Consider the following 15924-nt stretch of genomic DNA (forward strand, 5'->3'; position numbering starts at 1 on the left):
TATTTAAGGAAATACACAGAATAATGGGTGCATAAAAGATAGGAAGACACTCATTGATTCTCCTAATTTTAGATATTCTCATATATGTTAATCATATTGTTTATTTCTTTCCATATACAATTCATCTATATTTTTGTATAAAGTTCCAAAGGAAGTAATAGAAAATATAGCTTTTATTTCCAAATTATCAAACTTTACATGGTATCAGAGTCATAAACTTGCAATCCAAAAATATGTCTTCTTTTTTATTTCCTCTTTCCTAAACATAAAATCTAAACTCGGTATTCTATCATTTCACTAATGTTCTTGTTTCATCTCTATCAAGTTAAACACCAATGTTCTTGTTTCATCTCTATCAAGTTAAACACCACAAATTTCCCACCATGATGAAGTCAAATCACTCTCTTAGTCTGTGGCCTTGATGTTCTCCACCATCTATTAAATAGGAAAAAACTGGTTGAAGAAATTAAGGATAATGAAGAAAACAAAAATCCTAACCCACAATATCAACTATGGATCAACAATGATTGACATTTCATTTCATGGTTTCTTGGAATTGTGAAAGAAGAAGTTTTGAGTATAATCTTCGGTGTTGAAACAACATATGAAGTATGAATGTCCCTTGAAAACAATTGCTTCCCGTTATAGTGGAAAAAGAAAGGAATCTGAAAAATATGATCAGACTCTCAAGAAAGTGTCACAACCTCTTGAAGAATATTTAAGAGACTTAAAAAATATATGTGATAATCTCGTTGCAATTAAAAAGCCAATTTTAGACTGAGATAGAGTTTTTAAATTTGCTCATGGCTTAGGACAAAGGTACTACAAAAAAAAAAAAGTCTCAAATTACCTTTTGAAATGCCCAAAATCCATATTAGTTGTTTCATGGATGAATTCTCTACCCTAAGTCGTGAAGGGAACTATAAAGTTTGAAAACCACTTTATTTCACAACACAAATGCCTTTAACCTTCTTTTCATAGAGAAGAAAAATTTGATGAAAATTCAAGAGAGAACTTTTTTATAGAGTATCCTTTTGGCTTTTGTCAGAGAGAGTAAAAGTGAGAAAGAGAAAAAAAAATTCTATTGTTATATATAAGGACAGTTTTTAAGTAATTTCAACTCCCATAATTGTTCCCTCCTTATCTCTCGTTTTGTTGGATCGGATCAGGTCAACCCATCCAACTCCAACATCTCCCATTTGCACAAGATGGACTGATATAGCCCGGTCAATAACATCCAAGTCTATTCTATTCATATTTTGAAGGTCATTTATACAAGCAAATGGGTCATGCGACCATGTGAACACACCTACAATTTGAGAGTTATAAAGTTATGTACCCATTAAGGATACATAATAGTTCAACCCTAAAATTTATTAGTGAACAATCATAATCATGTTTTGTTGTACATTAGATTTATTTAGTTACCTTTTAATGTATACACTTAATCCCTCAAAATTGTATACTATTCAACATAATAAATGTATTTACAATTATATAAGCTATAAAAGCAACATTTGACTACAATTATTTTCAAATCTTTACACATTGTTGTGCTCTAAAAACATAAATAAATAAATAAATTTCTTTCAAATAAGAATGGACACAAGATATTCATAATTTGAACTCTTATTTATTTAAACAAATTATTTCTATAAATGTTCAAACGACTTACAATGTGAAACCTATAAATATGCTTCAACTATGTTATACAACTAAAAGTTGAAAAGTAGTGATGCTTTTGAAAGCATGAACCTAAATTGCATATTGCTTTTAGCTTATCAGAGTTTAAATTGTAAGATTAAAAGAAAATTCAAACTTATGCTAAAGAAAACAAATCATTATTGATAATTTTTTTAAATTAAGAAAATTAATTTCTTAAACCAAATAAACAAATCCCTTAAACTAAAGAAGCCAAGATTCTAAATTAAATTCTCAAACTTCTCCTCCAAATGTGTCTCCTTCAAAATAAGACATTATAAAAAAAAAATAACGTAACTCACACTAAAAAACAAAGCTTCAAAAATCAAGACCAAATTTCAAATATTCTTTAATAAGTTTGTGAAAGAATATCGAGCATGATAAAAAAAACTAACATTCATTTACTTTCAAGGCCAAAGAAAATAATGTTAGAATTCTCTTACGTTCTTTAACTCATTCAAGAAATTTCTTTATGAGTTTACTTAAGACCAAATTATCGTTAACTCTCGGTTAATCTAGTTAATCTATGTTTCAAGGACACATGTTTACCACCATAGGATTGAAATTAGGTCTCAAGTTAAAACATTCTTCCATAAGCCTATGAGAAAATATCAAACATGATACAAATATATAACTCATCTATCTTCAAGGCCAAAGATTAAGACGAGTTCAAAGAATTTTCTTTTGTTCTTCAAAATATACTCAAGAAAGTTCTTCATAAGTTTGATTGAGAATAAATTATTATTAACCCTTAATTAAACTTTGCTCAAAGAACACACATTTTTTTACTTTAAGTTGGATTAATATTTTAAAAAAATACTTATAAATAATATCATTTAATAAAATATTTAATATATACAAATTGTTTATTTTTTAAAGCCATGTAAGTTACAAAAACGTTTTTGGTGTGGTTTTGAGAATAATAGGTTTTCGTTTATGGAGATTGCACATTTGAAGTATAGAAGAATTAATCTTAATAACATGTTAAATAAATAATTTGGATGGTTGAAATGCCAAAAAACATTAGCCTAAATTCTTTAGGAAAGAAATTTGAATAATTATTTAAGAAAACAAAATTAAGCCACTCTAAGTAATGAAAATTGGATATTCCCCGAGATGAATTTATTAATGCCTAATTTTGATATAAGGTTAAATAAAAAAAAAAATATATATATATATATATATATATATATATATATATATATATATATATATATATATATATATATATATATACTTAGACTATAAAATTTATCAGAACTTAAGTATGAAGAAGTCCTTTAAATCTCTCAAGTTAATTTATAGAAAATTTATACAAGTCTATTCCTTTAGGATTATCCAACTTAGGTAATTTATTTTTTACTTAGATTATATTTTTGCATTATGGTTATTTATACTCTTCTATTATATTTAATATATCAATGAAAAAGTGCAATAAATAAGTAGCAAACGAACAAACCTTTCTGATACAACAAAAGCCCTTAATTCATATGATATAAATTTTTATCTAAAAGCACTCACAATTAGTTACTAGGTAACTCCATCACAATAGCTCCACATCCTTGTAGAGATACATGGTTGCCATTGTGACTTTATTGGCAAAAGGGGCATGAACCCTATTGTACAAAATTATAATTATTTTTAATTTATATTTATTAAAAGGTTTTATGGTTACTTGACTAATTTATTTTTAAACCGACTATAAAATATATGAACTTAAAATGCTTGCCAGCTCCTGTAAGGTGAACAAGGATGATGAGAATTTGATTCACCTTTGTAGTGTTGTATACTACTAAAAACATGAAGACTAAAAGTAGAAACAAACTGACCACACTAATTCAAAACTGACTTCCTTACACAAGGTCCTCCAAACGCTACTTATTTACAGATTGGATTTCTTTTTTAAAATTACATTTCTTCAAACGTCTATCTCCATCCCAAGGAAGATTCTAAATCCCCAAGTTCACAAACTGGTTTGAGGTCTCAACCAACTAGCTCCCTGCTCTCCATTCGTTCATGGCTTCCAACCCCTCTTATCGGTAGGATGGATAGGAAGTTTGACATGTGGGTTGGTCGGAGGTCTTAAAGCTGGGCTAGAATTGAATCCCCTCATAGGATTTGGACCTCTCTGTATGTATCCATTAACAGGTCCTGGCTGTGCTGGATTCAGAGTTGTAGCTATGGGGCCATGAAATGCACGAGGATGAGATTGGGAAGGAAATGGCAGGTGACTACTAGCAGTGATTGGAGAGAAGAGTGTAGGCCTCGGCAGAGATGGGGGTAAATTTTCAAATCTGGAGTTTGGTACCATAGAGGGGAAAGCAGTAGTTGATGGCTGAGTTGTTTCGGCGACTGGCTGCTTGTGAACCTGTAGATTAGGGGGGTACCATTCTGGCATATCATCATCATCATCATCATCGCTGTCAAAACGATTCTTTGATGAAGTAATTGTAGTAGCATTAGCAGGTGACAATGTAGCTCTGCCTTGGACACTGTACCTCTCTCCCAAAATGGGCTGGACTGGGATTTGGAAGTCACGATGACAGACATTCTTTGGTAGAGGCATGCCCTGATCTGCATCAGTTTGAAGCCTTGGAAAACTACGATTTTCAGAGCTCTTCTGGTTGAGAATTGGCATTGATTGCAAATTTGGTATGACTAGTGGAACTGACACATCCATTTTCCTAAATCCTTCAGGCGGAAGCCTCCTTTCAAGTGCCATAGCATCAAAAGACTTGCCTGTTGGAGTTTGAGGAGCCCCACATGCAGTTCTAAAGTCAAATTCAGGAAGATCATCATCATCAGTAGGCAAAGGTTGCTTCATTGCACCAGGTGGGAGAGGCTGGACAGGCTTCTGAAGTTCTGAACTCTTTTCCAGTTTCTCTGGTTCTGAGCTGTGCACAAGAGGATCTTCAACATCCAAGAGCCGTTCCATGGGGTCCTGGTGAGAGGCAGAATCGGGATGTGAGGATGTTTGAAGTACCCCTGAAGTGGATGAGGATTTGCTTGGAACTAAAGGTTTTGGCAATGAATCAGCCCCAGTTTGAGAATTCCCCACTTCAAGTTGGACTTCAGTAGATTTGGTAATCTTGCCCTTGGTATCATTGTCTCCTGAACTCTGAAGAGTGGTTCTGCCTGTTACTAATGCAGGTGGAGCTTGAGCTGGTTGTGGAAGGGACAATTTTTTTTCTGCAACTTGTGAAGAACATTCAGAAGGTTGGGTAGAAGAATCAGGAGAATTCAGAGGCCTCTCTGACAAGGAGCATTTCTTTCCCTCAGAATTTTTTACAACAGAATTCAAAGGTATTTGGTTTCTCCGCCAGACAACACAACCAATCAATGAGTCTTGATTGTCTTCAACAGCTGCCATGCCCTTGAAGAAACCATATTTTGCAAGTATTGTGATTATGGCATCACTGCGAGGACAGACATAAATATCAGTACCCGGTGAGAGATGTGCAAACCCAACCCTCTCCCTTTCTTTATACCCTTTTGCAACCTGTCATGGAAATGAAAAGAAATAACAAAATTAGTTCATTGGCAAAACAAAAATCGGTCATGCAATTTCTTCATAACCAGGTTAAATGCTGTAAAACTTGTTTTTTGTTGTCATTAGTCTTAACTCAGTCACCTGTTTCATGCCTGCAAGTCCACTAGCAGAAGATCCTTCTTTCCAGTGAAGTGAGACAACCTGATAATAAAGGTATTAAAATTTTTAAGAAAATTTTCACTTGAAAAATAAGTTTAAAGGATGCAAGCATTATATCTTGGAAAATAGTCAAGTTTCCATTATACTGTTGAATTGGTTGTATCTAAGACAGTAATATCCTAAGATGAAGCCAGTTATGCATGATTCAGCATTTCACCTGTTTTTGAATAACATTAGAGACATTGGGAGTTCAGTTCACCATTCACTAGTTCAATTAACCTAATTTATCACTTAGCATAAAAACATAGTTTGATTTATGAAATTAGTTACATAGGAAAGTATCTTTAACAAACTTGCTAGCCTTTATTCAGTTGCCTTCTGAATTATCTAATACCCACATTTTATTAAAACAGGATCAGATATGTAGTTTGAGTTCTAAAGATCAGCATGTTTGCATAAACATCTCTTTTTCTAAGAAATTATATCATAGAAGGGAATCTTTCAACACAAATAATCATTTTTCTCCTCTCAATCCCATTGTAGCTTTAACAAAAGATGCAACAGTGAGATATAGAGTTGGGTTAGTGCTAACTAAAGGAGGTAGACAATCTACATGTATGTCAGGTCTGCCAAAAGAACAAACACAAGTTCCCCCATCTAAACTTGATCTAGAGCTATCTACAGGACAGGATAGAGTGAGATTTGCTCAAAGTCAGGCAAGGAGAGTGGCAAAGAATTCTACATAAATTGAACCCATTTCAACGAAGTCTAGTCCCAACCACTTGGGTCAGCTACATAAATCCCCTTTTTTTAGCCATATCCTCTGTTGAACCATTGGTCATCATGTTGTATTTCTCATGAACACAGGCCATATTTCTTTTTGCCTTCCTATTCATTAGACTAACTTCAACTTGAATCATGTCACCATTTGATACCTTTGTGCCTCGGCTGCACATGACCAAATCATCTTAGTAACTTCCCCTCATATTGTCCTCTATGCCTACTTTTTTTTTATTCTATCCAGCAACAAAACTAAATGTTAACCCAAAAAAGGAAAAGAAAGAGAGAAAAAGAGAAAGAAAAAGAAAAAAAAAAACATTTCCTTACTTTTATTGTTTTGAGCTAATTTTTGCTTACCAGTTGCACCCAGCTCATTTCAACAAAGCCTAATCCCAACCACTTGGGTCAGCTTCTTGAATACTTTTTTGGCTGTTTATATCCTCTGTTAAACCCTTGGAAATCATGTCAGGTTTGTCATGGCCACAACCCATATTCCTTTTTCACTTCCTTTCGTCCTTGTACTAGCTTCAACTTGAATCATGTTACCTTCTAATAAATCTGTGCCTTAGCTACATGTGACCAAATCATCTCAATAACTTCTCATATTATCCTCTACACATCTTTTCATTCCATCCAGCCAGAAAACTAAACATTAGTGAGTGCTTAATGTCTTGCGTTGCTTTCTTCTTTATCTGTCATATTCCCAACCCTCTCACACAGTCTATAATGTTCACACCAATTTTCTCTTTGCAACTCTTAATTCTCAAAATTCTCTATAATAGCTTCCCGCTCTCACCAACATAAACCCAAGAACTTGCTTATTCTGATTAAACTAATTTGACTTATAACAAGTTTGGAGACACAAGCCTCTAGTTTGGGTAAATCTGGCAAGTGAGAGCCCTTTATAAACACCAGTCTCTCTTAAGTATACACAAGCAGGCATAAGTATACAACTAAGGTGTTCAGAATAAACTTCAACCTCTCCAAAGAGTACAACATCACTCCCATCTACATGTGCCAACATCTTCAAAATCCACTTCAACCTTCTAAGTATAACCTGCATCCCAACAATATTGCATTTTTGCATGGAGTTTCTGTCACTTCATTTATTTTGATAATTTAGCTTCACAACTGTCATCACTAAATTCTTAGTAGGGGAAATTACATTGACAATATGATCTCCTTTGAGGTTTTGATCAAGTAACACAACCCTCCTGATTGTCAATATGTTTTTAGTTTTGCTGATATAAATTGACAATATCATCTAAAATTTTTATGAAAACTACTAACATTACCCTTATACCAAATACTCTAATCCCAAACATTCTCATTCCCACCTTTATACCCAAACCCCAACATTAACTTGAAATATATTCTTAAATTCATCTTAATCAGTTCCAATCATAACTAACATTTAATGAACTCCTCTTCATCTTCAACAAACCCTAATCTTTAAATTTCAATCTTTATTTGATCTTTTTTTTTTTATTGCACAGCTATAGGTTTTTTTTTTTTTTTTTTTTGTCCTTTTGAATTTCATTTTACAATTATATGAAGAAATCCAAGTTTGTCACAACCATAGAGCCTTGTGGGTTGAGTTTCATATTCTTTTTATTTTCTTTAAATATTTTCACTTTTTAATCATTAATCTCCTCTATCTTCTTTCTTTCTTTCTTTCTTTTTCCTGTTTAAATGGGCACAAGCAGTCATGGGTTATTCTTCATCATGTAGACATGAGTCCATAATTTTGTTTTTTTTTTTTTTTCTTTCCCAATCTCCAAATCCCTAACCCTCAAATCGTTAAAAGCCCAGCCCTTTCTCTCCTTTCCCTTTCCCATTCTATTTCTTTTGCATTCCATTTTCTTTAAACACACAGCTTGATCATGGTTGTTTGTAATTAAAAATGAGGGGTGATGGTTTAACCAGGTTTTAGAAATTGAGACAAATGAAGTTGAACTTTCAATGAGGATTAAGGTTTGGGTGGAAAGTGTCTAGGGAAGAAGATAAAAATTGGAGAACAAAAGGAAAGAAAATGAAATAAACACCAAACCTGACGTCACCTTATCCTCAATTAAAGGAGGATATTTTTATCTTTTTCATATTTCTATTAATTAAATTTGAAGAAAGTTTGATGGGAAAAGCACAATATCAGAAAACGTTAGATGCCTGAAAAATACATTATCAGAAAATATTAGATGCCTAAGTCGGCTATAGTTAAAAATTATGTTCCCAAATTTAGGAGACATGGTTTGTTGAATATCTTAATTTGTCTTTTTCTAAACAACTTTTTTTAATTCGCTTTTTTACTAACTTTAGATCCTTGAGTCCTGTAAAAGTTAGCATAGAATTGACTTGTAAGCTTCAGTAACATATTTATTCTTTCCTTTTAGGGTGGAATTGGTGACAAAAATTGTATGACATTATACATGTCATTTTGGTTACTTTCAGAATTCAAAAACTTCCACATGGGCCTTTTTTAGCACATGCAAATTTCTATTTATCATGGAACCCATGCTGTTCTCGCAGATGATGACCAAACTGTGGTAGTAGGGAAGCTCTCTTATTGACTTGGGATATATGATAATTAAAAGCTCCCACTATGAATGAAAATTAGGTGAATTAAAATCTTTGGACATGGAAGACTGTAATTCAAACAGGATGGATATATCACAAGACCAATCAATCAATGAGTCCTTGGAGTGTTTTCAATCCAGTGCTGTTTTTGTGCTCAATCAATTGCTGTGGTTTTTATTTATTTATTTTTGGTTTCATACATGAAAAACCTCTTTCTTCCTTCTTTTTCCCCCCAAAATGGTGTAGGCTTAAAATTTAAGGGATCATAATAATAATTTTGTCTTGCATCCTGCCTTCCAATCGAGTGAGATTTTCAGATACTGCAATGGCAGAAATGGAACTCTTTCTGAATTAAGATAATTCTGGCATGCTGTCAAACAATTCCAAAATTGAACATTGTTTCTTATAAGAAGACTTATTTGCAGATTAATATTTGTTCATAAAATGATTAAATGATCCCTTTTGGTTGATTAGATTCTTCCTTATTTGATGGGAATGATTAGATCTTTTCACTCACAAGAATCCCTTGCCAAGATGAACATATATGGACATGTTAATGAAGTCAATAGGAATAGCCCTCCTTGAGACTAATTAGACCTTCCCTTAAACCAACTATAACTTCCTGAAAACTTTCATGTGAGTGTTTTTCTTTGTTAACAGAGATCATTTTACAAGAAAGCTAAGGACTTTTCCTAGTTCCTTCACCCCAAGGTCTATTCAAATTCCTCTAAAGATGGAAGATGAGTTCCACCAGAAAGCACCAGTCAAATCCCAGGGTTTGAGGCTATATATACCTATTTTGATGAAAGGGTTTGAAGATATATTATTGATAGCATTTCTGTAAGACTAAGATTGCATTAGTTTAGATACATTTGTTCATCATCTAAATTAAATACTTGTACCATGTCCCAACAGCTGGGCAGCTCACCTATGTGCATTATTCTATCACCTTGAAATTTTGTAGCTTTACTGTCATATTAGAGTAAAAATCACAAACATTTGTTATACTCCTTAATTGAGAAGGCACTTATGCAATGACCCAAGCCACCACTGACTGAATATTGAAGAGCTGGTTTTGAAGGAAAGTCCCTCTTACTAAAAACATATGCCCTAAGATCTGTTACAAGATGCTGGATATATTTTTGTAGTCATACAGCATTAGGCCTTGAGCTTCAACACCTATATCATAAGGACGAACAGAAAGAAAAATTTAGCTACTTTGAAGGTATGGCTTAGGCAGAAAGACTCCAAAATCTTTGAGCTCACAAGGATCTCAGAGGTGGTTGAGGCGGTTCAAGAATCATGGAAAGAGGAAGAAGTTTCTCCAGGTGGGTTAGGTTGGATCTGACATGTAATCATTCATGGAGTGGTTACGGTAGTCATGAAAAAGGGAGGAAAGGGAGGAAAGGGAGGAGCCTCCAGCCTGCAACCTGAGGAGGGCAGGAGGTTGTACCACACAAAGATGAGAAGAAACAACCAAGGCATATATCTCCTTCTTCCTATATTAGCTGATAAATGAAAGAGATGCCTTTTAGTTGTTCTAGAAGGTATGGAAGATTTGGCATGGTCCTCTTAGTCATTTTAAATGGCCACATTGATTTGCCTATGGATGGGCAGGATTTCCCTCAGAGTAGTCAGGAGAGGCAATCAATGGTCAGGAGGTGCATTATGTTTAGCACTGCATTCTTTCTAAACTTGTGTCAGATTATCCCCTGATTTTATTTGATGTGGTGGTTTGAGAAGAGTTAACCATCTCTTCAGATTTCAAATATGGGAGGGTTTCCAAGAACAGGAGTTTGGAGTAATTGTCAAAAACTGGTGGAATTGGCATGTGTGGCAAAGTGAACCCTGAGCATTGATTAGTAAAATAAAAGCACTCAAGGAAGACCTGGAAAAGAAAAAAAAATATATAGAATAAGGAGGAGGACTTGGAAATATTGCGGTTCAGAAAGCAAGAGCACAGGACATAAGGAGGATGGCAAGGAGAGAGACAGGGGTTTCTCAATGGAGGAGGTGGGGGAATGAAATAAGAAGGTGGTCGATTGTAGACTAGCAGAGTTGAAAAGGATAACTGTGTAAGAAATTTAGAGCCTTGTGGATGAAGGATAGCATAGCACAGTTTTTTCATCCTATGGCAATAGAAGATCAGTGATTAATGGGGAATGAAAGACTAGTTATGACAAAACCAAGAATCGGGTACTACTTTTTGGAGTATGACAAGACCAAGAATCAGGTCACCACTTTCAGGAGTTATGTTCAGATACAAAGTCTTGGAGATCAAGGCTGAACCCAATGAGGTTTAGACCTATTAGAATGGAGGAAACAGAGCATCTTGAGAGGAAGTTTAGTACAGGGGAGATTGTGGAGGATCTAAAAGGGATTGATGATAAAAAGGCCTCAGAACCAGAGACCCTAGAACCAGAAGGTTTCACCATGATCTTTTGGCAGAGAAGGACGATGAGTAAGGATTTAAGGATATTTGTAATTGAGCGGGTGAGCGAGAGAGAGAGAGAGAGAGAGAGAGAGAGAGAGGGTCATTGTAGTGGAATTGTGGCTATTAAATATAGGAAAGGGGAGGGAGCTCGAATGTTCCAAGGAGGTGTGAGTACTCATAAGATGGAGCTTTAGAAAAGCATTATAAGGGGAAGTTCCAGTTCATGAATAATCCTAATGCAAGGTTGGGAATGGCACTAAGTATTATTATCAATTTTTGTGGCATGAGGATTGGGGGGGAGAACATCCCCTAAATGAGAGTTCAGAGATTGTACCCAACTGTAGCTAATGGGGAGGCTAGAGTGGTTGATTATTGGATTTTCTTCTCAGAAGTTTCTAAGATTTGGGATCTATGGAATGAGTATGGAAGGTAAGAGAGACACAATGCAGTGGAGGCTAACCAAGGATAAACATCCTCTATTTATAAGGTCGTGAGAAAGCAAGAGATGGTTTTCCTTCTAATGACCAGGTACCTATTTTGGCTAAAGATTTCAACCATAGACTACCTAATTAGAAGAGGAAAAATTATTCATAATTGGTTTTGTATGTGTTAAATGGATGGAACAATTGGAATCATTCATTGCATCATTGTTTACTGACACATGATGTAATACCTAGTACTAATGAATTAAATAGGCAATAATGATTATCTTAGTACTTAACTTTAAATGTGCTTAATTAGATGTTAAAACTAGTTTAGTGCTAATCTTGTTTAATTATGAATTAAACTTTGATTAAGGTTAAGTGGGATTAGTTGATGACTGAAGCGTGCTTATTAGGTTCTTAGGGAGTGATTAGAGTTATGAAAACCTAAAGGACTAATGGGCAATTGTAAGTTTAATATTAGTTAATTTGGAGGACTGATTTGCAATAATTGGAAAGTTGGAGTTGATGGCAATCATGTGGCCTGCCCCTTTATAAGGGCCTGCAGCTCGTTTTGCACCATTATACCTGCAACAACCTGGGTTAGAGAGATAATCTAGAGAGAGAAAGTGAAGATTTGAGGTAAGGAAGTTGTTTAATTTAGTAATTTTGGTATATTTTGGTTCCTAATGATGTTGAAACAAATTAACGGTAAAATTTGTGTAAAAGTTGAGTGTAATTAGTTATAAATAAGTTTTAGTTAAAAATCACAATTAATTAAGGAGTGTTTTAGCTTAAGTATTTTATTAATGGTAAGATCAACATACATCTTTGTTTAGTTTGGTTTGATTGAAAATTAAATTAGTAAAGCATGTGATTAATTAGGTTATTTGGACACTTTGGATTTGTTAATAGGTTAGGCTTTAAGAAAATCAAAATAATTAGTGTTTGGTAATTAATTGGGGAATATTAATATGCATTGTAAATATTGTTTAATTCAATTAAAATTTGATTTGAAAACCTGTGGGCATATAGATTAGAGAATATGAGAATTAAAAATTAGCAATATTAAATTGTATAAATTTTCATGGTTAGGAAACCTAAATTATATGTTTCATTTCAGTTCCTTGTAATAGGTAAAAATCACCTACATAGAAGAATCACAAAGGGAAAGTCGGTGTAAGGTAGGGAATTTTATGTTGCTCCATGGTGTACCTGATTTCTTTCCTTGAAACATTTATTGGAATTTCATGTCATTTCTATGATTTCATAAAATGTTTTAATGTATCATTGCATCTCGGTTTATTGTATTGAAATGTTACAACGATATTGAAACATATATTGGTATGAAGATTCATGGTTTTGTGTTGTGGAAATGGTTCATGGTGTGGTTGCATTGCAAGAAGGATATGGAATGATCACAAATGATATTCAAAGAATTGATTGGTGGAAAGTGTTTATGTGATGCTACAAGCATTATCCTTTGATATATTGTTTATGTGGGACCGTGGGTCCTTGGGTGAAAGTCCCTAAAGCCCTCGAGGAAGACACTCCGATGTGGGTGTATGGGGTTGGTCCTGCCCCTAGGTTTTAGTCCCTAAAGACATGGGGTATGACTTACCCTTGGGTGATGTCCTAGAATAGTCATTATTATATTGATCGAGTATCTTGTGGAGTATTGATATCTGATGTGTAGATTGGGGGGGGGGGGGGGGGGGGGGGGGGGGGGGGGGGGGGGGGGGGGGTGTTAGCAGTTTATCAGTTGTGAAATGATGAATGAGGAAAAGCAAAGATGAAACCAACAAACACATGCATACATGTTTGACATGATTACATATTTGTTAATGGTTATAAAATGTTTATCATACATGCTATTATACGTTTAATTCAAGGTTTTAAGGGTATGCTTAGAATGGTTATAAACTTTTCTACTGAATTGTGAACTCACCCTATCCCTTCCACCTTTAGATGCAAGTTAGAAGACCTATGCTAGAAATAATGCTTAAGCATTGCCTTTCTGTTGATTGGATGTTGTTTGCTCATATTGAAAATGTTTTGAGGCTTTGCCTTTGTATTAAAGATTAAATCTTTTTGGAGAAATGATGTAATGTATATTTGTTATGTACACTTGTAGTATGGACTACCCGTAGTGAACCATGGGGATTTGGTATATATAAATTAACGTGGTACAAGTTCTTTTTGTGAAACGAATCATGTTTTGTTAACTAATAGTTACAAAGTTTAACACAAGATGTATACCTCTTTATAACAGGTTTTCATATTCTCTTTATACACAAAATCAAGTAGGAACTCAACATTTAAATTTTTGTATCCACATATTTTTTAAAACACTTATATTGTATTTGAGTATCAATTGTAAATTTTGAAAAACTAGGGCATGACACATGACATACAATTTAATGTTAGAATGGAACCCTTAAAATCATGACATGATGTAAAATTTTATGGATTTATTATTCATTTAATAAAGATTATAATTTCCTTTTCTATCTATTTGTTCCATGCATTACACTTGATGAGCATTTGACCTGACATCTTTAACATTGTATATGACGTAGATGCATTAGGAATTGTATCAAATATCTAAGTCATGGATTCTTTGTAAGTAGATGATTAGTTCATAATTGGTCCATGGACTTAGGCAATCCTTTTAAGGCAGTAGTGCACTACCTCTTAATTAGATGGATGATTGGTCTTGATAATCGGGATAGAGTTTCCATGGTGAGTGCACTAGTGTGTATGATTATACATTGAATAGGACTTATGGTGTGTCATTATGTGTACCTATCAAGTAGTTATGACCTCACCAACCTACAATACTATATGGTTTCTTCACCTTGAGGGAATATTGAGCTTGTGCTAAAGTTTGCAATGGTTTTGACCTACGGGTGAGACCCTAAGATGGGCATATATTCCCTATGAATTGGGTCATTGTTGTGAAACCAAGGTTTGGTTAATCTCAATTTTGATGATAACAAAACAAGGTTTGGAACTAATGATTATATTTCAAGTGTGATTAGGCAAGAAGATCTCCAAAGTGATAATCACAAAGACAAAATCAAGCCAAAAAGAAATCAATAAGAAGAAGAAGACCCCAAAGAGAAGTTGTAGGCAAATTAGTTGTATATAATCTTAGATTATTTCTGATAGTTAGTTGCAGAAAATAGAATTGTATCATCCCTAATTTTAAGGGATTTTTTATTTTCCTTTTTTCCTCGATTTCCTCTATATATAGGACTGAGAATATTGTGTATTGTATCTATAATTTTTATTCAGAAAATATACAGCAATGCTTAATTGTTTCTCTTCTTCTCTTAGCTTTTATGGTATTAGAGCTTAAAGGCTAAAAACAAGTTGAGAGAAACAAATGCCTGGAATAAACAGAGGCGATCACTCTAAGGTTTCTAATCAAACCACACCGTCTACCTCTATAATTATTCCCGCTATGGTAATAAAAAATTCCTCCACATCCCTGCAAATTACAACCAAAACACTAAATGGAAAAAACTATCTTCAATGGTCCCATTCGGCTTCAATGGTGATTCGTGGCAAGGGCAAAATCAGCTATTTGGATGGATTAATTCCTAAACCACCAACGAGTGATTCCTCGTACCAAACATGGGATACTCAAAACTCGATGGTGATGGCCTGGTTGATTCACTCCATGGAGGATAACATTGGAGATACATATCTGTTCTATCCTACTGCGAAGGAGATTTGGGACATTGTCTCTTTAGCCTATTCTGATTTTGAGAATTCTTCTCAAATGTTTGAGTTGCGGAATAAGGCACAAAATCTCAAGCAAGAGGACTCCGATGTCACACAGTATTTTAATGCACTAAAAAAATTATGGCATGAATTGGATCTGTTTAACACATGCCAATGGAAAGATCCTGAGGATGAGGTTCTTTTTAAGAAAATGGTGGATAAATATCGTGTTTATGATTTCTTAGCAGGTCTCAACAGAGATCTTGATGAAGTGAGAGGGCGCATTTTCAGGATAAGGCCTCTGCTAGTCATAGATGAAGTATTTTCCGAGGTCCGTTGTGAAGAATATTGAAGGAAAGTGATGCTTGGTGAGGTATTGACTCCGGTCACTGAAAATTCTGCCCTAGTCGTGCAAGATCCAACCAAACGTGGAAATTTCTGACCTCCAGCAAAGAGAAGTCAAGCCTGGTGTGACCATTGTCAGAAGTCATATCATACCAAGGACAAGTGCTGGGATCTTCATGGCAAACCTGCAAATTGGGTTCCAAATCGACTACAAGGACGTGAAGGGAACAGAGAAAAACAAATGACAAAACCAGTTTTTCAAAGCTGCAGATGGAACAACTTTGCAACTT

The 15924-nt window shown here is 34.3% G+C and overlaps 1 protein-coding gene across 2 annotated transcripts in view; it reads right to left on the reverse strand.

Moving 5' to 3' along the window:
• Positions 1 to 3439: 3439 nt before the first annotated feature.
• Positions 3440 to 15924, reverse strand: part of LOC117924618 — a 66568-nt gene continuing 54083 nt past the window's right edge. For both annotated transcript variants that reach the window (XM_034843296.1, XM_034843297.1), the window contains 2 exons: positions 5333 to 5392; positions 3440 to 5200 (listed from right to left, as the gene is read on the reverse strand). In XM_034843296.1, the coding sequence (XP_034699187.1) occupies positions 3716 to 5200; positions 5333 to 5392 (1545 nt within the window). In that variant the 3' untranslated portion in view covers positions 3440 to 3715. The remainder of the gene's footprint in view (positions 5201 to 5332; positions 5393 to 15924) is intronic.

Source organism: Vitis riparia, chromosome 11 (genome assembly GCF_004353265.1).
Source record: "Vitis riparia cultivar Riparia Gloire de Montpellier isolate 1030 chromosome 11, EGFV_Vit.rip_1.0, whole genome shotgun sequence".
Taxonomy (NCBI): Eukaryota; Viridiplantae; Streptophyta; class Magnoliopsida; order Vitales; family Vitaceae; genus Vitis; species Vitis riparia.